General features: G+C 35.8%; 1 protein-coding gene across 1 annotated transcript in view; it reads right to left on the bottom strand.

The window, feature by feature from the left end:
* The window catches only part of ANKAR (ankyrin and armadillo repeat containing), a 79,939-nt gene that overhangs the window by 25,423 nt on the left and 29,757 nt on the right, over positions 1-24,759 (bottom strand). Inside the window, exons 11-14 of the mRNA XM_065880820.1 lie at positions 20,234-20,402; positions 7,566-7,807; positions 7,241-7,394; positions 6,995-7,156 (exon numbers count right to left, since the gene is read on the bottom strand). Of these exons, the coding sequence (XP_065736892.1) occupies positions 6,995-7,156; positions 7,241-7,394; positions 7,566-7,807; positions 20,234-20,402 (727 nt within the window). The remainder of the gene's footprint in view (positions 1-6,994; positions 7,157-7,240; positions 7,395-7,565; positions 7,808-20,233; positions 20,403-24,759) is intronic.

The raw sequence follows: 24,759 nt of genomic DNA, 5'->3' as shown, positions 1-24,759 counted from the left end.
ATATTTGAAGAGATTATAGTTGAAAACTTCCCTAACATGTGAAAGGAAATAGTAATCAAGTCCAGGAAGCACAGAGTGTCCCATACCGGATAAATCCAAGGAGAAATATGCCAAGACACATATTAATCAAACTGTCAAAAATTAAATACAAAGAAAACATATTAAAAGCAGCAAGGGAAAAACAACAAATAACACACAAGGGAATCCCCATAAGGTTAATAGCTGATCTTTCAGCAGAAACTCTGCAAGCCAGAAGGGAGTGGCAGGACATATTGAAAGTGATGAAGGAGAAAAACCTGCAACCAAGATTACTCTACCCAGCAAGGATCTCATTCAGATTTGATGGAGAAATTAAAACCTTTACAGACAAGCAAAAGCTGAGAGTTCAGCACTACCAAACCAGTTTTACAACAAATGCTAAAGGAACTTCTCTAGGCAACAAACACAAGAGAAGGAAAAAACCTACAATAACGAACCCAAAACAATTAAGAAAATGGGAATAGGAACATACATATCGATAATTACCTTAAATGTAAATGGACTAAATGCTCCCACCAAAAGACACAGATTGGCTGAATGGATACCAAAACAAGACCCATATATTTGCTGTCTACAAGAGACCCACTTCAGACCTAGGGACACATACAGACTGAAAGTAAGGGGATGGAAAAAGATATTTCATGCAAGTGGAAACCAAAAGAAAGCTGGAGTAGCAATTCTCATATCAGACAAAATAGACTTTAAAATAAAGACTATTAGAAGAGACAAAGAAGGACACTACATAATGATCAAGGGATTGATCCAAGAAGAAGATAAAACAATTGTAAATATTTATGCACCCAACATAGGAGCACCTCAATACATAAGGCAAATAGTAACAGCCATAAAAGGGGAAATCGACAGTAACACATTCATAGGGGACTTTAACACCCCATTTTCACCCATGGACAGATCATCCAAAATGAAAATAAATAAGGAAACACAAGCTTTAAATGATACATTAAACAAGATGGACTTAATTGATATTTATAGGACATTCCATCCAAAAACAAAAGAATACACATTTTTCTCTAGTGTTCATGGAACATTCTCCAGGATAGATCATATCTTGGGTCACAAATCAAGCCTTGGTAAATTTAAGAAAATCGAAATTGTATCAAGTATCTTTTCTGAACACAATGCTATGAGACTAGATATCAATTACAGGAAAAGATCTGTAAAAAATACAAACACATGGAGCTAAACAATGCACTACTTAATAACGAAGTGATCACTGAAGAAATCAAAGAGGAAATTTAAAAATAACTAGAAACAAATGACAATGGAGACACGACGACCCAAAATCTATGGGATGCAGCAAAAGCAGTTCTAAGAGGGAAGTTTATAGCAATACAATCCTACCTTAAGAAACAGGAAACATCTCGAATAAACAACCTAACCTTGCACCTAAAGCAATTAGAGAAAGAAGAACAAAAAAACCCCAAAGTTAGCAGAAGGAAAGAAATCATAAAAATCAGATCAGAAATAAATGAAAAAGAAATGAAGGAAGTGATAGCAAAGATCAATAAAACTAAAAGCTGGTTCTTTGAGAAGATAAACAAAATTGATAAACCATTAGCCAGACTCATCAAGAAAAAGAGGGAGAGGACTCAAATCAATAAAAATAGAGATGAAAAAGGAGAAGTTACAACAGACACCATAGAAATACAAAGCATCCTAAGAGACTACTACAAGCAACTCCATGCCCATAAAAAGGACCACCTGGAAGAAATGGACAAATTCTTAGAAATGCACAACCTGCCAAGACTGAATCAGGAAGAAATAGAAAATATGAACAGACCAATCACAAGCACTGAAATTGAAACTGTGCTTAAAAATCTTCCAACAAACAAAAGCCCAGGACCAGATGGCTTCACAGGCGAATTCTATCAAACATTTAGAGAAGAGCTAACACCTATCCTTCTCAAACTCTTCCAAAATATAGCAGAGGGAGGAACACTCCCAAACTCAATTCTACAAGGCCACCACCACCCTGACACCAAAACGAGAGAAGGATGTCACAAAGAAAGAAAACTACAGGCCAATATCACTGATGAACATAGATGCAAAAATCCTCAACAAAATACTAGCAAACAGAATCCAACAGCACATTAAACAGATCATACAACATGATCAAGTGGGGTTTGTTCCAGGAATGCAAGGATTCTTCAATATATGCAAATAAATCAACATGATACACCATATTAACAAACTGAAGGAGAAAAACCATATGAATATTGCAATAGATGCAGAGAAAGCTTTTGACAAAATTCAACACCCATTTATGATAAAAACCCTGCAGAAAGTAGGCATAGACAGAACTTTCCTCAACATAGTAAAGACCATATATGACAAACCCACAGTCAACATCATCCTCAATGGTGAAAAACTGAAAGCATTTCCACTAAGATCAGAAACAAGACAAGGTTGCCCACTCTCACCACTCTTATTCAACATAGTTTTGGAAGTTTTAGCCACAGCAATCAGAGAAGAAAAGGAAAGGAAAGGAATCCAAATCAGAAAGGAAGAAGTAAAGCTGTCACTGTTTGCAGATGACATGATACTATACATAGAAATCCTAAAGATGCTACCAGAAAACTGCTAGAGCTAATCAATGAATTTGGTAAAGTAGCAGGATACAAAATTAATGCACAGAAATCTCTGGCATCCCTATACACTAATGATGAAAAATCAGAAAGTGAAATCAAGAAAACACTCCCATTTACCATTGCAACAAAAAGAATAAAATATCAAGGAATAAACCTACCTAAGGAGACAAAAGACCTGTATGCAGAAAACTATAAGATACTGATGAAAGAAATTAAAGATGATACAAATAGCTGGAGAGATATATCATGTTCTTGGATTGGAAGAATCAACATTGTGAAAATGACTCTACTACCCAAAGCAATCTACAGATTCAATTCAATCCCTATCAAACTACCACAGGCATTTTTCACAGAACTAGAACAAAAAATTTCACAATTTGTATGGAAACACAAAAGACCCTGAATAGCCAAAGCAATCTTGAGAATGAAAAACGGAGCTGCAGGAATCAGGCTCCCTGACTTCAGACTATACTACAAACCTACAGTAATCAAGACAGTATGGTACTGGCACAAAAACAGAAAGATAGATCAATTGAACAGGATACAAAACCCATAGATAAACCCACGCACATATGGTCACCTTATCTTTGATAAAGGAGGCAGGAATGTACAGTGGAGAAAGGACAGCCTCTTCAATAAGTGGTGCTGGCAAAACTGGACAGGTACATGTAAAAGTATGAGATTAGATCACTCCCTAACACCATACACAAAAATAAGCTCAAAATGGATTAAAGACCTAAATGTAAGGCCAGAAACTATCAAACTCTTAGAGGAAAACATAGGAAGAACACTCTATGACATAAATCACAGCAAGATCCTTTTTGACCCACCTCCTAGAGAAATGGAAATAAAAACAAAAATAAACAAATGGGACCTAATGAAACTTCAAAGCTTTTGCACAGCAAAGGAAACCATAAACAAGACCAAAAGACAACCCTCAAAATGGGAGAAAATATTTGCAAATGAAGCAATTGACAAAGGATTAATCTCCAAAATTTATAAGCAGCTCATGCAGCTTAATAACAAAAAAACAAACAACCCAGTCCAAAAATGGGCAGAAGACCTAAATAGACATTTCTCCAAAGAAGATATACAGACCTCCAACAAACACATGAAAGAATGCTCAATATCACTAATCATTAGAGAAATGCAAATCAAAACTACAATGAGATATCATCCCACACCAGTCAGAATGGCCATGATCAAACAATCTATAAACAATAAATGCTGGAGAGGGTGTGTAGAAAAGGAACCCTCTTGCACTGTTGGTGGGAATGTAAATTGATACAGCCACTGTGGAGAACAGTATGGAGGTTCCTTAAAAAACTACAAATAGAACTACCATATGACCCAGTAATCCCACTACTGGGCATATACCCTGAGAAAACCATAATTCAAAAAGAGTCATGTACCAAAATGTTCATTGCAACTCTATTTACATTAGCCCGGAGATGGAAACAACCTAAGTGTCCATCATCGGATGAATGGATAAAGAAGATGTGGCACATGTATACAATGGAATATTACTCAGCCATAAAAAGAAACGAAATTGAGCTATTTGTAATGAGGTGGAGAGACCTAGAGTCTGTCATACAGAGTGAAGTAAGTCAGAAAGAGAGATACAAATACCGTATGCTAACACATATATATGGAATTTAAGGAAAAAAATGTCATGAAGAACCTAGGGGTAAGACAGGAATAAAGACACAGACCTACTAGAGAATGGACTTGAGGATATGGGGAGGTGGATGGGTAAGCTGTGACAAAGCCAGAGAGAGGCATGGACATATATACACTACCAAACGTAAGGTAGATAGCTAGTGGGAAGCAGCCGCATAGCACAGGGAGATCAGCTCGGTGCTTTGTGATCGCCTGGAGGGGTGGGATAGGGAGGGTGGGAGGGAGGGAGACGCAAGAGGGAAGAGATATGGGAACATATGTATATGTATAACTGATTCACTTTGTTACAAAGCAGAAACTAACACACCATTGTAAAGCAATTATACTCCAATAAAGATGTTAAAAAAATACAAAAAATAAAATAAAATTAGAAGTTTTGTTAGAAACATTGAAAAAAAAAGAAAAAAGAAGATATACAAATGACAAATAAACACATGAAACGATGCTCTACATCATTAGTCATTAGGAAAATGCTAATTAAAACCACAATAAGATTTACTACATATCCATTACAATAATAAAATTACCATACTAAATGTTGATGAGGATGTGAAGCTACTGGGACTCACACACAGCTAGTAGAAGTGCAAAGTGGTAACACTACTTTGAAAATCAATCTGGCAGTTTCTTTAAAAGTTAAACATACACCTACCATATGACCCAGCAATCCTACTTCTAGATATTTACCCACGAGAAATGAAAACCTGTCTATACCAAAACTTGAACACAAATGTTCGTAACAGTTTTATTTACAATATAGCAAGAAACAGGAAACAATCCAAATGTCCTTCAATGGGTGCATGGGTAAACAAATCATAATATATCCATAAGCATTAGGGTTTTCCAAAGAAAGAACCAACGGGATGTATACGTATGTATATCATAAGGCATAAAACTAACCATCACACCATACAATGGAATACTACTCAGCATTGAAAGAGAAGTATTTTATTGATATTTGATACAATAATATGGATGAATGTCAAAATAATCATGCTGAGTGAAAGAAGCAAGAAAAAAGTACACATGTATAATTCTATTTACATAAAATTCTAGAAAATGCAAACTAATCTATAGTTATAGAAAAATCAGTGGTAAGATCATTTAATATCAAATTTTAAAAGTAATTTTGTGCTGTTAGGATCCATGTCATAAATTCAAATCAGCACATTATTTCTTAAAGAAAAAAATCAGAAGCTTATGTTTTAATATGTAAAATACAATAAAGCCATTCTCAGATCATAAGAAAAAAAACCCAGATCAGTGGTTATCTGGGGATGGGGTGTAAAGAGGGAGGAATTAGGAAGGGACAATGAAACATTTGGAGGTGATGATTATATTCACTTACTTGATTGTGCTGATGGTGTCAGTGCTGAATACATATGTCAAAACTCATCAAACTGTACACTCTAAATAATGTATTTAATATTTTATTCTATTGTTTATTTTATTTAAATATCTTCCTATATGTAAACTGTATTTCAATAGCACTTTTAAAAAACTGTCACATTTTAAAAGCGCTAGGTGTGCAAAGAAGCAGGAAAATATGATTCATAATCAAGAAAAAAATCAGCCAATAGCAAGAGACCCAGAAATAACAGATATGCTGGAACTAGTTACAGGGATGTTAAAACAGCTATTTTAAATATGTTCTATATGTTCAAGGGTATAGAAGAAAACATAAACATGATGAAGAAGAAAAAGGAAGGGGTATGTGTGTGTAGAGTCTAAGCTGGTGAGTTTGAAAACAAGAGTTTTTTTCTGTAGTTCTTGTCTATGGCAAGAACTTGTCTATGGCAAATGTGGACAGCTTTGAAGTAAACTAATGAGAAGAAATTGAAAACACACACGTATATCAGTTATCTTTGTATTTGTGTTATCATTTACTAGAATTTTAGAAATAATTTATACCATAGACTCTGGCTAAAACAACAACAAAATTATCTTGCCTGACTTGATTGCCTGCAAGCAGTTAGTGAATTTCAGTAAAGTAGCTTTTCTAAGAAAAAAGGAAAAAAAAAAATTTGAAACCAAGTCCTATGTTCTTCAGCTAGAATTTTTAATTTATTTTTTCTGGAAATACAATGGACTAGAAATAAAGTATTAGGCTTTTTTTTTCTCTTGCCTACAGGAAGCAGTCTCAATCAGTCCCCATACATACATGCAGGTCAGCAAAGAACCTGATTTTTTATTTTTGGTAAGTCAATCACCAACAATTCCACAACATTTTTCAGATATCCCAAAAGGTTAATTCCTCTGCAAAGAAAGGAACAACTAGACCTGGTGGCCACTATGTAAACAAAGAATCACTAAGGAAAGAGACTGGAATCGAAAAATGTGCCACAGCACTAGAAACACTTCTATATCTTCAAAAACATATAGTTCCTGAGATTCAAAATAAGAAATATTTTTCTCTTAACTTAAAAAAGGAGATCCCTTTAAGTCAAAATAGCCAAGGCTCATGGTCCTCATTTCTCATTCTAACCAGAACTCAAGAGCAAGACTGATACAATATGCTTAACTACACCACTTTTACTCATTAAGGTCTTGGAGAAATAAAAACATTATAATAACAGATTAAATATGGTTAAGGGCAGCAACAGTAGGGATAGAGAGGAAGAGAAGTATTTACTGATATTTTTAAAACTGAGAATAAATGTACAAACCGATACAGATGGATCCCACTGCTTTGATGACACTCAGAAGTGTTCCTTCAGCTATTTTACTAATCCCTAGTAAGCGAACCAGTGGTGCAATTCCATTCCCTTCACATATTTGATTTTGGTGTATCCTGCTGTCCTTACTTAGCGCTATGACTGCTTCACCTCCTGGCAACAATAAGCAAGAAACATGTGTGATACTCCAATGTCTGGTTCTATATTGTACAGATTTATGCATAGAAAATAACTTACCAACATACTGCATTTTAGCTGATGGTGATAAAAGCATATTTATTATAAAGTTGTATCCAATCTGTTCTGCCATATACTTTTGTTGTTTTAGTGTTTGTCCTGCCAAGGCCCAAAGTGCTACAGCTCCTTGTTCCTTAACATCTATTTGAAATGCCTATTTAAAAAAGTATTCTATTCAGTCAATGAGGATTTATTGAATACCGTAGGAATCTATGTTTGATAAAATGTTTATTCTAGAATTGGTTTTAGTTTTCTTTTCACTTAACTAAATTCAATATTGAATGCTTTATCTAAGAAAAATGAAAAAGAATCATAAAATTCCTACCTTGAGGAGTTTTAAAAGATATTTACTTAGTGATTTTTCCAGAAATGCTCTCTGTATAGCAGGGTTGTAACTTGCCAGTGCTTCCACAGCCATTGCACCCTTCACTTGAACACCAAGTTGTTTTCCCATAAAAAGAGCCACCAGAGGAGGAATGGCTCCTTCCATAGCCATAGCATCCTGAACTTCCTTATTGTCACGTGCAACCTCAGCAATTGTAACAGAAGATACAGCTGTCAACACATCTTCAAATGAATTCAAGAACCAGTTAAATAAATCTTTTAAAAAGTAAGAACATAAAAATGCAGCATATATCACTAGTTTCCCATATTTGAAAATCAAATTTATAGAGTTTAGAAAATTTAGAAAATAAAGAAAAATAGAAAAAATAAAATTGTCCAGACTTTCACCACCCAAGCACAAACATTTCATTTAATCTCATCCACTACTTTTATAAATATATATAATATATAAATATAGATAACTTTAGTGTTACATATTTAATATAGTGGTACTATAAACACAGTATCCTGCATTTTAATTTACCATAAAATTTTTCCCATTCTTTATGAATATCAGTGTCTCCTAAATATTCCATTAATGGGTGTATCACATTTCCTTAAACATTTGCATTTTAAAAAATAATGTGTTGTTTCCAACTTTTCACTGTTTTAAACAATGCTTAGGAGAAATCTTGGCACATTTCCTTCCTGTTTGTATTTTTTCCCCTTATTATAAGAGTCCTAGGAACTATTGGAATAACTTAATACATTTGCAGTAAATTTATTTTCTTTTTTTCCCCTTTTTCTTCTTTTTTAAATTGAAGTATAGTTGACATACAATATTATGTTAGTTTCAGGTGTACAGCATTGTTATTTGATATTTAAATACATTATGAAATGATCAACTCAAAAAGTAACCATCTATTCCCATACAATGTTATTTCAATATTACTGGCCATATTCCTTATGCTGTATACTACATCCTTGTGACTTATTTTATAACTGGAAGTTTGTACTTCTTAATCCCCTTCACTTATTTTGCACAACCCCCAAACTCCCTTTGCCTCTGGCAATCACCAGTTTGTTCTCTGCATCTATGAGTCTGTTTTTGTTTTGTTTGTTCATGTGTTTTGGTTTTTAGATTCCACACATAAGTAATATATTTGTCTTTGTCTGACTTATGTCACTTAGTGTAATACCCTCTAGTTCCATCCATATTGCTGCAAATGGCAAGATTTCGTTCTTTTTTATGGCTGTAAATATTCCGTTGTGTATATATACTACATCTTCTTTATTCATTCATCTATCAGTAGGCACTTAGGTTGCTTCGATATCTTGACTATTGTTAATAATGCTAATTGAAAATAGGGGTGCTTTTATCTTTTTGAATTAGGGTATAAGTTTTCCTTGGGTAAACATCTAGAAGTGGAATTGCTGGATCATTTGGTAGTTCTATTTTTAATTTTTTGAGAAATCTCCACACTGCTCTCCATAGTGGCTGCACCAATTTACATTCCCACCAACAGTGCTAGAGGGTTCTTTCTTCTCCACACCCTCAGCAACACATGTTATTTGCTATCTTTTTGATGATAGCCCTTTGAAGAGGTGTGAATGATATCTCATTGTGGTTTTGATTTGCATTTCCCTGGTGATTAGTGATGTTGAGCATCTTTTCATATGTCTCTTGGCCATCTGTATATCTTCTTTGGAAAAATGTCTATTCAGGTTCCCTGCCCATTTTTTAATTGGATTGTTAGGTTTTGTTTTTTTTGTTTGTTTTTGTAATGTTGAGTCATTTGAGTTCTTTATATATTGGATATTAAGTTTTTATCAGATATATTGTTTGCAAATATTTTATCCCAATCAGTAGGTTGTTTTCTCATTTTGTTGATGGTTTCCTTTCCTATGCAAAGCTTTTTAGTTTGATTTAGTCCCATTTGTTTATTTTTGGTTTTGTCTCACTTGCCTGAGGAGAAATATTCAAAAAATATTGCTAAGATCAATGTCAAAGAGCATACTGCCTGTTTTCTTCTAGAAGTTTTAAAATTTCAGGTCTTAAAGTCTTTAATCCATTTCAAGTTTATTTTTGTATACAGTGTAAGAAAGTGTCCAGTTTGATTCTTTTGCATGAAGTTGTCCAGTTTTCCCAACAGCATTTATTGGAGAGATTATCTTTTCCCCATTGTATATTCTTTCCTCCTTTGTCACAGATTAATTGACCATATAAGCATGGGTTTATTTCTGGGCTCTCTTTCTGTTCCATTGATTTATGTGGCTCTTTTTGTGCCAGCATGATACTGCTTTGATTACTATAGCTTTGTAGTATAGTTTGAAATCAGGGAGTGTGATACCTCCCACTCTGTTCTTCTTTCTCAAGATTGCTTTGGCTATTTGGGTCTGTTGTGGTTCCATACAAATTTTAGGATCATTTGTTCTAGCTCTGTGAAAAATGTCATTGGTATTTTATTAAGGATTTCATTGAATCTGTAGATTACCCTGGGTTGTATGGCCATTTTAACAACATTAATTCTTTCAGTCCACGAGCTTGGTATATATTTCCATTTATTTGTTTCAACTTCAATTTCTTTCATCAATATCTTACAGTTTTTAGAATACAGGTCTCTCACCTCCTTGGTTAAATTTATTCCTAGGTATTTTATTATTTTTGATGGAATTGTAAATGGTATCGTTTTCTTAATTTCTCTTTCTGATAGATTATTAGTGTACAGAAACACAATGGATTTCTGTAATTAATTTTGTATCCTGAAAATTTACTGAATTCATTTATTAGTTCTAATAGTTTTTTGGTGGCCTCTTTCAGGTTTTCTATATATAGTAGTATAATTTCACCTGCAAACAGTGACAATCTTACTTTTCTCTTTCCAATTTAGAGTCTTTTTATTTTTTTTATTTTATTTTCTGATTGCTGTGGCTAGAACTTCCACTACTAGTTGAATAAAAGTGACAAGAGTGGGCATCCTTGTCATATTCCTGATCTTAGAGGAAATGCTTTCAACTTTTCACTGTCTATGATATTAGCTGTGATTTTGTCATATATGGCCTTTATTATGTTGAGGTATATTACCTCTATACCCACTTTGTTGAGAGTTTTTATTATAAATGGATGTTGAATTTTGTCAGAAGCTTTTTGTGCATCTATTGAGATGATAGAATTTTTATCCTTGGTTTGTTAATGTGGTATATCACACTGGTTAATTTGTGGACATTGAACCATCCCTGGGATAAATGCCACTTGATCATGTATGATCCTTTTAACGTATTGTTGAATTTGCTAATATTTTGTTGAGGATTTTTGCATCCATGTTCATCAGGGATATTGGCATTTAATTTTCTCTCTTTTTTTTTTTGGAGTTTCTTTGGTTTTGGCATCTGGGCAATGGTGGCCTCACAGAAGGAGTTTGGAAGTGTTCCTTTCTCTTCAGTTTTTTGGAATAGTTTGAAAAGGATAGGTATTAACTCTTCTACAAATGTTTGATAGAATTCACTTGTGAAGGGACTTCCCTGATGGCACAGTGGATAAGAATCAGCCTGCCAATGCAAGGGACACGGGTTTGATCCCTGGTCTGGGAAGATCCCACATGCCATGGAGAAACAGTCCATGCACCACAACTTCTGAGCCTGTGCTCTAGAGCCTGCGAGCCACAACTACTGAGCCCATGTGCTGCAACTACTGAAGCCTGTGCACCTAGAGCCCATGTTCCGCAACAAGAGAAGCCACTGCAATGAGAAGCCCACACACTGCAACAAACAGTAGTCCCCGCTCTCTGCAACCAGAGAAAGGCTGTGCGCAGAAACGAAGGCCCAACGCAGCCAAAAATAAATTAAAAAAAAAAAAACCTTAAAAAAATACTTGTATACAAACGTTCATAGCATTATTTTTATTAAAAAAAGAATTCCCGGGGCTTCCCTGGTGGCACAGTGGTTCAGAGTCCGCCTGCCGATGCAGGGGAGATGGATTCGTGCCCCGGTTCAGGAAGATCCCACATGCCGCGGAGCAGCTGGGCCCTTGAGCCATGGCCACTGAGCCTGCACGTCCAAAGCCGCAACGGGAGAGGCCACAACAGTGAGAGGCCTGCGTACCGCAAAAAAAAAAAAAGAATTCCCCTGTGAATTCTTTAGTTTATTGGGAGTTTTTTGATTAATGATTCAGTTTCACTGCTAGTAGCGGTCTGCTTCTATTTCTTCCTGATTCAGTTTATCCATTTGTTCTAGGTTATCCAATTTGTTGGTGTGTAATTGTTTGTAGTAGTATCTTATGTTCCTTTGTATTTCTGTGGTGTCAGTTGGAATTTCTCCTTTTTAATTTATAATTTTATTTATTTGGGCCCTCTTTTTTCTTGATCAGTTTGGCTAAAGGTTTATAAATTTTGTTTATCTTTTCAAACAACCAGCTCTTAGTTTCCTTGATCTTTTCTATCTTTTTTGTCTCTAGTTCATTTACTTCCACTCTGATCTTTATTATTTCCTCCATCTACTAATTTTTTTTGTTTGCTATTCTTTTTCTAGTTCCTTTAGGTGTAAGGTTAGACTGTTTGAGATTTTTCTCATTTCCTGGGATAGGCCTGTATTGCTAAACTTCTCTCTCAGAACTGCTTTTGCTAAGTCCTATAGATTTTGGAAAGTTGTACTTTTATTTTTCTTAAGGTATTTTCTGATTTCCTCTTTGATTTCTTCATTGACCCATTGGTTTTTTTTTTTTTTTAATTAACATGTAGTTTAGTCTCTATGTGTTTTTGTGTTTTTCCCATTTTTTTTCCTGTAATTGATTCCTAATTTCATATCATTTGGTCGGAAAAGATGCTTCATATAATTTCTGTCCTCTTAAATTTGTTGAGACTAGATTTGTGGCCTAGCAAGCTATATATCTGGAGAATGTTCCATATGCACTTGAAAAGAATGTGTATTCTGCTGGTTTTGGATGGAATGTTCCATATATATCTGTTAAGTTCAGTTGGTCTAATGTATCATTTAAGGCCAATGTTTCCTTATTGATTTTCTGTTTTGATGATCTGTCCATCGATGTAAGTGGGTGTTAAAGTCCCCTACTATTACTGTGTTAATGTCAGTTTCTCCCTTTGTGTTTGTTAATATTTGCTTTATGTATTTAGGTGCTCCTATTTTGGGTGTATATGTATTTATACATGTTATATCTTCTTGTTGGATTGATACCTTTTATCATTATGTAATGCTCTTCTTTTTCTCTTGTTACAGTCTTTGTTTTGATGTCTATTTTGTCTGATATAAGTATTGCTACTCCAGCTTTCTTTTTATTTCCATTAGCATGGAATATCTTTTTCCATCCCCTCACTTTCAGTCTATGTGTATCTTTAGATCTAAAATGAGTCTTGGGGGCTTCCCTGGTGGTGCAGTTGTTGAGAATCCGCCTGCCAATGCAGGGGACACGGGTTTGAACCCTGGCCCAGGAGGATCCCACATGCCATGGAGCAGCTAAGCCAGTGTGCCACAATTACTGAGCCTGCGCTCTAGAGCCCGTGCTCTAGAGCCCACAGGCCACAGCTGCTGAGCCTGCGTGCCGCAACTGCTGAAGCCCACATGCCTGGAGTCTGTGCTCCGCAGCAGGAGAGGCCACCGCAGTGAGAGGCCTGTGCACCGCAGTGGGGAGTGGCCTCTGCTCACTGCAACTAGAGAAAAGACCGAACGCAGCAGCAGGGACCCAATGCAGCCAAAAATAAGTAAATAAAATAAATTTATTTTTAAAACAAATAAATAAATAAATAAAAATAAAATGAGTCTTGGTAGGCAGCATATTTATGGGTCTTGTTTTTTATCCATTCAGCCACCTTATATGTTTTGTATGGAGCATTTAGTCCATTTACATTTAAATTAATTTTTGATAGGCATGTACTTATTGCCATTTTGTTAACTGTTTTCTGGTTGTTTTGTAGTTCTTCTCTGTTCCTTTTTTCTTCTCTTGCTCTCTTCCCTTGTGACTTGATGAGTATCTTTAGTGTTATGTTTGGGTTCCTTTCTCATTTTTTGTGTATCTATTATAAGTTTTTGGTTTATGGTTACCACTAGGTTCATAGGTAACAATCTATGTATATAGGTGTCTATTCTAAGTTCATGATCTCTTAAGTTTGAACACATTTTAAAAGCTCTAAAATTTTACCCCCTCCCCATGTTAAGCTGTCTACTAGCTCTGTAAGTGGTTAATCCATTATCTTTATTATATGCTTGCCTTTACCAGTGATATTTTTTCTTTCATAATTCTATTATTTCTAGTTGTGGCCTTTTCTGCTTAGAGAACTCCCTTTAACCTTTCTTGTAAGGCTGGTTTAATGGTGATGAACTCTTTTAGCTTTTGTCTGTAAAACTCTTCTCTCTCCTTCAATTCTGAATAACCTTGCCAGGTAGAGTATTCTTGGTTGTAGGTTTTTTCCTTTCAGCACTTTGAATATATCATGCCACTTTCTTCTGGACTGCAAAGTTTCTGCCAAGAAGTCAACTGATATGAGAGTTCCCTTATATGTAACTAATTGCTTTTCTCTTGCTGCTCTTAAGATTAAGATTTTAATTTTTGACATTTTAATTATAATGGGTCTTGGTGTGGACCTCTTTGGGTTCATCTGTTTGGGACACTGTGCTTCCTGGACTTGGATGTCTGTTTCCTTCTCCAGGTTAGGAAAGTTTTCAGCTATTACTTCTTCAAATAAGTTCTCTGCCCTTTCTCTCTTATCCTTCTTGGACCCATATAATGTGAATGTTGGTACACCTGATGTTGTCCCAGAGGTCCCTTAAACTATCCTCATTTAAAAATTTTTTACTTCTTTTTTCCATTCAGCTTGTGTGAATACATGATTCTGTCTTCTAGATCACTTATCCATTCTTCTATATTATCTACTCTACCATTGATTCCCTCTCGTATATTTTCCATTTCTGTTATTGTATTCTTCAGCTCTGATTGGTTCTTTTTTATATTTTGTAACTCTGTTGAAGTTCTCACTGTGTTCATCCATTCTTCTCACAAGTTTGGTGAACATCTTTATGATTCTTACCTTGAACTCTATCAGGTAGATTGCTTATCTCTGTTTCATTTAGTTCTTTTTCTGAGGTTTTGTTTTGTTCCTTCATTTGGAACATATTCACCTGTCTCCTCATTTTGCCTAAGTCTCCAAATTTATTTCTATGTATTAGGTAGGTTCCTTCTCTCTCCCGATCTTGGAGAAGTGGCCTTATGTAGGAGATGTCCTATGGAGTCCAACAGCATGCTCCCCTCTGGCCACCAGAGCTAGATGCTCAAAGGGTGTCCTTATGTGGGCTATATGCCCCCTTCTGCTGTAGTGGGGCCAGCTACTGTGGGCACACTGTTAGGCAGGACTGGCTCCTGGTCTGGCTGACTGAGAGGTCCTGCCTTGTGTAGTTGCTGTAGGCACACTGGTGGGCAGTGCTCTGGTGGTTAGACAGTTGTGAAGCCATTGATGCAGGCAAGCTGGTGGGTGGGGCAGGCCCCTAGCACTAATAGGCTAGAAGGAGGATTCCAAAATGTGCCTGCCAGCATCAGTGTCAGCACAGTAGAAGATCACATGAATAGCTGCCTCAGTGTCTCATTCCCCAGTAGGAGTCCCAGCTGCCTCTTGCCTCTCCAAGAGGCCTCTCCAAGATGAGCAAGTGGGTCTGACCTAGGCACCTTTCAAACTGCTGCCTCTCTGCAGTGGGCCTCAGAGCATGTGAGATTTTGCATGCACCCATAAGAGCAGTTTCAGTTTCCTACAGCCCTCTGGCTCTCCCAAACATACGCCTCACTGGTTTTCAAAGCCAGAAGTTTTGGGAGCTTATCTTCCTTGCATAGGATGCCCTAGCTGGGGAACCTGATATGGGGCTCAGACTCCTCACTACACTGGGAGGACTTACGTGGCCGTGATATCTTTCCCACTTGTGGGTCACTACGTTGGGGGTGTGGGTCCTGACCAGACCATGTCTCTGCCCCCTCAACCATCTCATTGTGGTTCCTTCTTTATATCTTTAGTTGTGGGAAATCTTTTCTGCTAGTCTTCAGGTTGTTCTCAGAGATAGTTGCTCTGCAAGTAGTTGTAATTTTGGTGTGCCCACAGGAGGAAGTTAGCTCAGCATCTTCCTATGCTGCTGTCTTGAACCTGACCTGGTCCCCAGAAAACTGCTTTTCAAATGATATGATAATAGCATCCTACTCTCCAATAATCAGAGTATGAGAGTATCAATGTCACTGTAACTTTTTAAGTACAGATATTATCATTAAGAATAAATACATAAATTCTTATGTATACATAAGGGCAAAAAATGGTGTCTTATTTTGTTTTGGGTTACTAGTAAATCTAAACATTTTCATATATGCATATTAACAAGTTGTAATTGTTCTCTTTAAAACTTAGAGAGGGACTTCCCTGGTGGTGCAGTGGTTATAAATCTTCCTGCCAATGCAGGGGACATGGGTTCGATTCCTGATCCAGGAGGATCCCACATGCCGCGGAGCAACTAAGCCCGTGCGCCACAACTACTGAGCCTGTGCTCTAGAGCCCGTGAGCCACAACTACTGAGCCTGCATGCTGCAACTACTGAAGCCTGTGCACCTAGAGCCTGTGCTCCGCAATAAGAGAAGCCACCACAATGAGAAGGCTGTGCACCATAACGAAGAGTAGCCCCTGCTCGCCGCAACTAGAGAAAGCCTGCATGCAGCAACGAAGACCCAGTGCAGCCAAAAAATGAAATAAAATAAAATTCAGAGAAAAGTTGCAAAAATAAGTCAAAGAACTCTCCTAAGATTTGGCAACAACTGATTTTTGCCCAAACCAATCTTTACTATGATGTTTGCAAAATGTTTATTTTCCAAAGCTACTGCTCCCTTCATGCTTATCGGTTGCATTCTACTGTAAAGAAGAGCTCTCCCTACTTCTCTATTTATTTATTTCCTTGTTTATCCACTTATCATCAAGATGGGCTCTTGGATTTTTATTTTATTCAATGAGTTATAATCCATTAATTTCATTATTTGTATTGATTCTCTGTCCAAGATTTGGCAATTGTCCAAGATTGTCCAACTTGAAGGGCCAGTGGGAGTTCCTTCAGGTTGACCCCTGTGTCCTTTAGATACACCTCCATTTGAGGGGGGCGCATTTTCTTACTTTCTGACACAATATGATATTTTGGACTTGCCATGTACCTGCTCTGCCCCAGCCCCGGAATCAATCATTTCTCCAAGAAGCTCTGGTTTCTTTTAATGAGGAATGGTATTTAGAAATAAAGATTTGGTACTAGGTATATTCATTGCTACTGAAGTGTCATTGCTACTAGACTCTTTTAGCAGATAAGGCTAGGAAAATATATATATTTCCAATTTTCCAATTCCAGTCCAACCCCACAGGATTCTTTATTGCCTTTCCACATTCTGTATATTTCTTTTCACAGTGAGAACCCAATAATATTAACACTTCATTGATTTGGTCAGTCCTACAATACTTATAACACAGGTTCAGAGCTGTTTCACCCATATCACTATGAAATACAAATCCACTACGAAGAATTCAAGATATGTTTTTTTCTCCCCTAGACTGAAGCTGTATAGTAAAGCACTGTGCTCAAAAGTTACTTTAAAAGCTACTTTAAAATTTTAAAAAAGCTACCTATGTTCATTTTTTTCTTTTTAATCTAGCTATATAATTCATTTGATATATAATGGGGTTCATTTGTTTTTGTTTGTATTCAATTTTAGATTGCTCCTTCTGTCTTGTAGATTTAATGTAGTTTTTTTTTTTAATGTGAAGACATCAATATGCTTCCAGAAGTTAAAACTGTACAAAAAGGTGTTTTTAAATTCAAGCAACCACACTCTCTAAATTTAGCATTTGTTCTTTCATAGACTTTCTATTCAGGTTAATTGTCTGTCTATTAAGGCCTTATTGTTCATATCAATTTACATACTCACTTTATGTCAAATATATTAACTTTTTTGTTATGAATATTTTTATCATTCAATCACTTATATATTCAGCAAATATTTTATTGAGTGGCTACTAGGAGTGTCCTAGGTACTGGGAAACTATGATGAACCAACAAAACAAAGTCCTTAGCCTTGTGGAGCAAGCTCAAAGGCCAGAAGTATGAAATAGCAATAAGTTCAATATTAATTGAGAATAAAATAAGAGAGGAAAGGAGTGACAGGAAATAACAGGAAGGTTATTTCCTTTCCAAGTTGGAAGTTTAGAAGGCTGATAGGCTGTGCTAAAACTTTGGACATTATCATAGGTGACAAAGAGCCACTGAATAATTTAAAGGAAGGGAAAGATATAATCAATTTTGTATTTTAGATAGATCACTCTAGTAACACTTGGGATGTTTTTCAGCTAATAAGGTAATAAAATTAAGAGAGTGTGAAGGGAACCATTCTTTCTCTTACCCCATATTGCTGCATCAGTCCAAAAAGTAGAAATTCCTACTCTCATCTCCCACTCAGGAATGTTACTCATTACCCCCATAAAATAATGAGTCATTGCAAATGCATGGCTTAGCTTCCTTTTGGTGCTATCTTTTTGCTATTTTCTCAAAGCAAGCTTTCCAGCTGTTACTGAAGTTTTGATCTCCATTACATTCTTGTGTCTATTTATGAATTGCACCCAAATTCTAAAGGGAGAGGGCTGTCTTTATTTACACCTCAATAATCCAGACTAGCTCTGAAGCTCAGAGGAGAGGTCAGGGATTTCGATAGAGAACTGGGAAGAATAGATTATGAATGTAATGAAGTTACTAAGAGTAAATAAAATTGCTTAAGAAGCGTGTGCTGTGTGAAAAAAGCAGCAGACCAAGAACAGAAACTTGAGGAACTCCAACATTAAGAGCTGGGTGAAAGAAGCCTAATTATGGAGGTGTTTTGGGTTTTTTTTTTCTATCTAAAACCCTTTCAGAATTCCAAAGTTCCAGATTTTAGAAGATAATGAGCTCATACTATACATTACATAACATCCCAGAGAATCTGGAGAAAACATATTTCTGCAGTGAAATGTATGAATAATCATTTTCAGAAGGATGAGGTTACTCTTTAAATTTTGCTCAGATAGTTTGGAGTTGAAAATCATTTCATATACTTTCTACCACATATTTGAATTTCCATGGTGGTGTTGTGTTATTATATAAACCTTTGTTAATAACACAGAACAGGACAATTGCATGCATTAGAAAAGATGAAATAAGAAGCACTGTAGGAACAAAAACATGTATGCATGTACATACATATGGGGAAGAGTATGAAACAAACAGCTGAAGATGGTAAAGCAAAGACCTCAAACAAACCAAACTCAGCAAAGGTTGAGGAACCTCTTGGAGATGTTAACAAGTCCATAGTCTTAAGAAACTGCATGTGAATCTACTTTGGGGCCATTTTACCTTAATGCATGAAATCTTAGAGTGGTTCAGAAGAGTTAAGAGGATACTGGAATTAATAAAACTCTTTTGTAATCCCCTAAAACTTAATAGCACAGCTAATATACAGGAGAATCATTTGTTAAAGCACTAAAATTAGAAGTGTAGAATTTACAAATTATAAATGGGGAGAAAAACAATTAAAATTTCTTCAAAAGTATTTATCTTCCTTGGAGTGAAGAGATAGTACAGATTACAATATAGGATGTTACTTTTATTTAGGTTTCAGATGAGGCAAGAGCCCAAAAAAGAAATGATTTTGGTAATTCATTTCTATAGCTTTCTTTTAGGAATTCATTTATTATTTATCCAAATTGCCTCTACAATTTGTGCTTTGTGCAAGCATCTGGGGTTGGGAGGAAGAAAAAGGATAGGGAAAACCTATTCCCTGACTTTAGGAATTTGTAATGAAGGGAAAGGACTTTCAAATGATTTCACTACATGATAGAGGTCCTTAGAAGATGATAATTGCTTAAATTTGAAGTTCTAAAGTAAAAGAAAGCCTTCTGCAACAATCCCCTTATCCATAACCTTGTCTTACATTTTAGCCAACATATTTATTCTGTATTCATTCTTGGAGGACTAGGATAGAAAGATAGGTGATAAACTGAGCAGGAAGAAAAACATACAACCTTTCCCCCAATTTTTTATTCCCCCAAATGTGGGGAAAACCATAGATTTTAAGTTTATGTGTATGCTCACTGTAATGAGAAAATTCTTACAGAACCTGAGAGACCATTTGCAGTAGCTGCAGAAACTGCCTCAGAGCTTCTGGTGTTCCTGGTGTTCATAGGCACTGAAGTTAATTAATTAATCATTAATTAACCTAATGATCTGATGACCTTGAATTCTGATATCAAATATCTAACAGCAAATCTGAAGTCCTTATTGTAACTTGAAAAGTAGCTTCCAATGATCAATGTGTGTCTTATTCATACAAGGAGACATCTACTTGAGTCCCTGGGCATATTAACTACATTATTTTCATTACTCATGCCAATATTTCCATTTATAAAAATATCTAGTTCAACATTTAAAAAATTACGGCTTTGAGAGTCAATTCCTTTTATAAATCCAGCAGCTTAAATTTAAGTGTTTCAGAAGTTAGGTTATGTTACATATGTCTAGTTCCATCCTAAGATAAATCCAGGACATCTATCATAAAGGACAAGTCCAAACATGTATTTGCTTCACTTAATATATCTGGTCACTTTAAAATATATAGAACTAAAGACTTACCTGACTCAGAACTCAGAAATGTGATAAGATACGGGATGCCTTTATGGTCTCTCACTGCTCTTTGATTGTTTTTGTTTCCCATACATAATACCCGTAGACAGTTCATTACATTTACTAGCACGCTTTCTATGTCTAAGTTCAAAAGATTTATCAGAGCTGGAATTCCATTCTAAAAATAAACAAAAAGATTTAATTGAATTTATTTAAGATGTATGCTATCTTTATTTAGAAACACAAGTCTATAATCTTTCTTGCTATAAATATCTGCTTATTTAGGAGAGAAAAACTGCCCATAAACAAATGTGTCTACGGATATGGCACATTAAATGACAGTTATTACAACTTTGAGCATATCTTATGCTTCAATATTAAAGAAAGTATTCTATAAATATATTTTCTGCCTCCCTCCCTTCCTTCCTTCCTTCCTGCCTTCCTTTCTGTGCTGTACCACATGGCATGTGGGATCTTTGTTCCCCGACCAGGGATCGAACCCATACCCCCTGCATTGGAAGTGCAGAGTCTTAACCACTGGACCACCAGGGAAGTCTCTATAAATATATTTTCAAATAGTCTCCTCTATACCAAAATAATTTGAGGCTGCAAGTTCACTGTAACATTTAAGTATCTAAAAGTGAAACAACTAAGTAATACCAATTGAATACAGTGCCCATTTGGAAATATTTGCTATTGTATACATCACATTGGTAATTGGTAATTATATTTATGCAACACAAAATATTATTTTTAAATGTTAATATAGTTTCTTAATTTTAAGTGGATTAAAGATGGCATTTCTCCCTACTAACAGAATTAATGAAAGGATATTAAAGAAGATAAGAAACAGAAATGTAATGTCATTTTCAATAAAGCTAGGAGACATCGGTAATGTTGAACCATAATAAATGTTTATGAGTAGCCAACAGGGATGCGCAAGACCTCCCATGGCCACTGGCTACAGGAAATACTGGCAGAACAGTTTTCCAAAGTAAGTGGCTCTACCTTAAAGGGCAGAAAAACATACACATACACACACAACACACACACACACAACACACACACACACACACACACACACACACACACCCGTCTGGAACAAGAGGAATGGGTATGGAGGATGGCAGCAGGATCTTTCCTGGACCAATTTGTCCTAAAGTTTCAAAAATTAAGGAGGGCAAGGACGAATAAAGAATGATACCAATAAGAGGTTTGGAACAAGTAGTCTTATTGGTGAGATAAAAAGGAAGAGATAGACTTTTGCATTGTGGAGGAAATAGAATCCACATTATGAGTACTATGCAACAGTCTCTGCTGGCTAAGGGAAAGTGAAGCTGAACAGACCCATGCATACAACCCTGTAGCATATGTCATATTCTTGCTAGCCTAGAACATGGATCTGGGCCCTTTCCCACATGCATTTCCTGCAAATAGCTAGACCAGAAAGAACTTATCTAATTCAAAGTGAGTAATGTTCAAAAAGGAAGTAGAACAGGATCTGTCCAAATATATTATAAGATTAAAAATAGGAAAAACTTATGACAGATAAAGAATGCTTGTAAGAAAAATATGCCATAAAGTAGATGAAAAACTTTAACTGAAAATGGTATATTGTTATCAATGAAAAAAATTAGGCAATCACCTCTATAAAACAAGGGCGCGCAGGAGAGACATCAGTGTTCAGGGAAGATTTTTTGAGACAGGGAGAGGTGAAACAAAAGCTGGAAAAGCTCAGGAAAGATGTGGAAAAATATAAAAGCCAAACTGTAATCTACACAAAAATAAACAAGGCCAGAAAACATAGCAAGAGACAAGGAGGATAGGATTGAGGGGGAAAAAAATGAAATAAAACAGTGAGTAGAAAAGGACTAGAGAGAAAATGATAGCTGTATAAAACTGGAAAAGGTGATATAATACACAAATAAGTGGTATTCCCAAAGAGAAGTGTAGTTAAGATTTAATTAGTTAATTAAAGTTAATTCAGTGATCAGTAAATTCAACAGTCAACTTTTGACTTTCATCTTACAACAGCCTTTGACACTATTGATATTCTTCTCCTCTTTGAACATGTTCCCCATTTGGCTGATAGGACAACAGATTCCTCAGGTTTCCCCCTACCTCGGTGGCCATTCCTTCTTAGTCTCCTTTGAGGTCCCTCCAGATCTTTCAGCTTTCCCACAGCTCCTGGTGACTCAGCTCCCAGAAAAATAATACAGAATATGACTACTTCTCACCATTTCCACTATTACCACCCTGGTTCAAGACACCACTGTCTGTCACCTGGATTACCAAAATAGCTTCTTAGTTAGTCTTGCTGCATCCACCCTTGCCCACCTGTTTCAACACAGAAGGTAGAGTGATATAAATCTCTTCATGGAACTTCCCAGAACAAAATTATTCAATGGCTTAACATACTCAGAGAAAAAGCCAGGGTGTCTAACAATTATCCACATGGCCCTACATGATGTGGTCCACCATTACCCAGCTAAGGTGTCTCCTATTTCTCTTTCTTCAGCTACTTTTGCTTACTTGCTATTCCTTGAATGAAATTCAAGGAATTTACTTTCATTCCTTGAATGAAAGTAAACCTTCATTTACTTTGCATTTGTTTCCTCTGCCTAGAATGCTCTTCCCAACAGAAAAACATGGCACACTTCCTCATCTATTTTAGGTTTGTACTCAAATGCCAACTTCTTTTTTTAAATTTATTTTATCGAAGTATAGTTGATTTACAATGTTTTGTTAATTTCTGCTGTATAGCACAGTGATTCAGTTACACACACACACACATATATACATTCTTTTTTCGTATTCTTTTCCATTATAGTTTATCACAGGATATTGGATATAGTTCCCTGTGCTATACAGCAGGACCTTGTTATTTATCCATCCTATATATAATAGTTTACATCTGCTAATCCCAACCTCCCAATCCATCCCTCCCCCACCCCTCTCCCTCTTTCAAATGCCAGCTTCTTAGTGAAGTATTTTTTGCCAAGCTCCCCCCTTCCCTTTCCCTGCTTTATTTTCCTCCTTAACATCTCTTCTCATCGAATATACTATATTTGGTTTATTTTCTTTATTGTCTTGTTACCCCCAACTGGAATAAAAACTCCATGAAGGCTGGGATTTTGTCTGTTTTGTTCACTGCTATAACTCTAACATCTAGAAGTGTATTTCCATACAATAAACTCTCAAAAAGTACTTGTTTATGAATTTACAGAAAGAATAATACAGAAAAAATATTTAAAGACATGAATTCAAGAAAACATTTTGAAAATAAAAGAAGATGAATGTACGTGTTGAAAAGTCACACCAAGCCCCAGGAAAAATAGGTAACTAACACCGATGTGTAAGTCCTGGAATTTAAAGATAAAGAAAAAAAGAGGAAGAAAACACTGCTCATACAGCAGAAGATTTTTAGAGAACCAAAAATAATAACAAAATATGCCAAAACTAAGATTAAACACCACATCAATAAATGTAAATGAGCTATATTCAATAAAAGTGAATGACAAAGCAAACCCAAATATACTGCATACAAGGGACACATTTATCCTAACTCTGGGTGATGAGAATCACTGGAGAGGTCTAAAGTGAGGTCTAAATGAATAAGACTAACTGACTAACTCTAGTTGTGGGCCTGGGGGGAGGGGAAAAATTTTAATATATTTTCCAAATGATTGATAACAAAACAACCAGCAAGAAGTAAAATGACTCCAAAAAGTTAAAAAGAAAACGATAAGCAAAGCCAAATTAAACATGAGAGCACAAAAGAACACAAAGATCACAAATCTAATTTTGGACAACACAGAATTTGGGGCAAAAGTATTGCACTTGACAAAAAGGGTATATTTTATAATGCTAAATGACTCAGTCCATAATGAAGAAGTGTCACCTGACAAAAACTATAAAAATAACCTTATTTATAAATATCTTTAAAAGATCTTACCTAAAATATTAATAGACATAATAAGGTGGGTTTTATTTGAAAAACTACAGCATGGCAAAGATTGCTGGGTGTTCACAAAAAAAAAATTTTTTTTTTCTTCTAATTCTTTCTAGTACACAAATAGACTACATTTACCAGCCAGAATAGAAATAGCCAAGATGGCACTATTTCTTTTAATATCGTCTCATAAAAAACAAGAAGCAACCACATCCCCCAGAGCTAAATAAGCAGTTGACCTGTCTTCCATGTTGTCCCAGGTGATAGTTTTACCAGATAATTTTGTTGAGAAACAGTTTTCCCTTGGTCTTCTGCACTCCTACCAGTATTGGGAGTGTATCAAGATTGTAACAGCTCTTTTACCTGGGCCATTTTCCAGGATTTTTATGTAGCTATCTTTTTTTTTTTTTTTGACTGAGAAATAAATCTTCATTTGTTTTTAGCATTGATATTTGGGAGATATTACCACAATATCATCTAGGCTATCCTAGATGATACCACCTCCTTATGTAACATAAACTCCTCCCCAGACCTTGCCAAACTGAAGCTAGCAAGATTTTATGTGTCACTTCCTTGAATTACT

The sequence above is a fragment of the Phocoena phocoena genome, chromosome 7, assembly GCF_963924675.1.
Source record: "Phocoena phocoena chromosome 7, mPhoPho1.1, whole genome shotgun sequence".
Taxonomy (NCBI): Eukaryota; Metazoa; Chordata; class Mammalia; order Artiodactyla; family Phocoenidae; genus Phocoena; species Phocoena phocoena.
The sequence above is the reverse complement of the archived record's forward strand: the minus strand, read 5'-3'. Positions and strand labels throughout refer to the sequence as shown.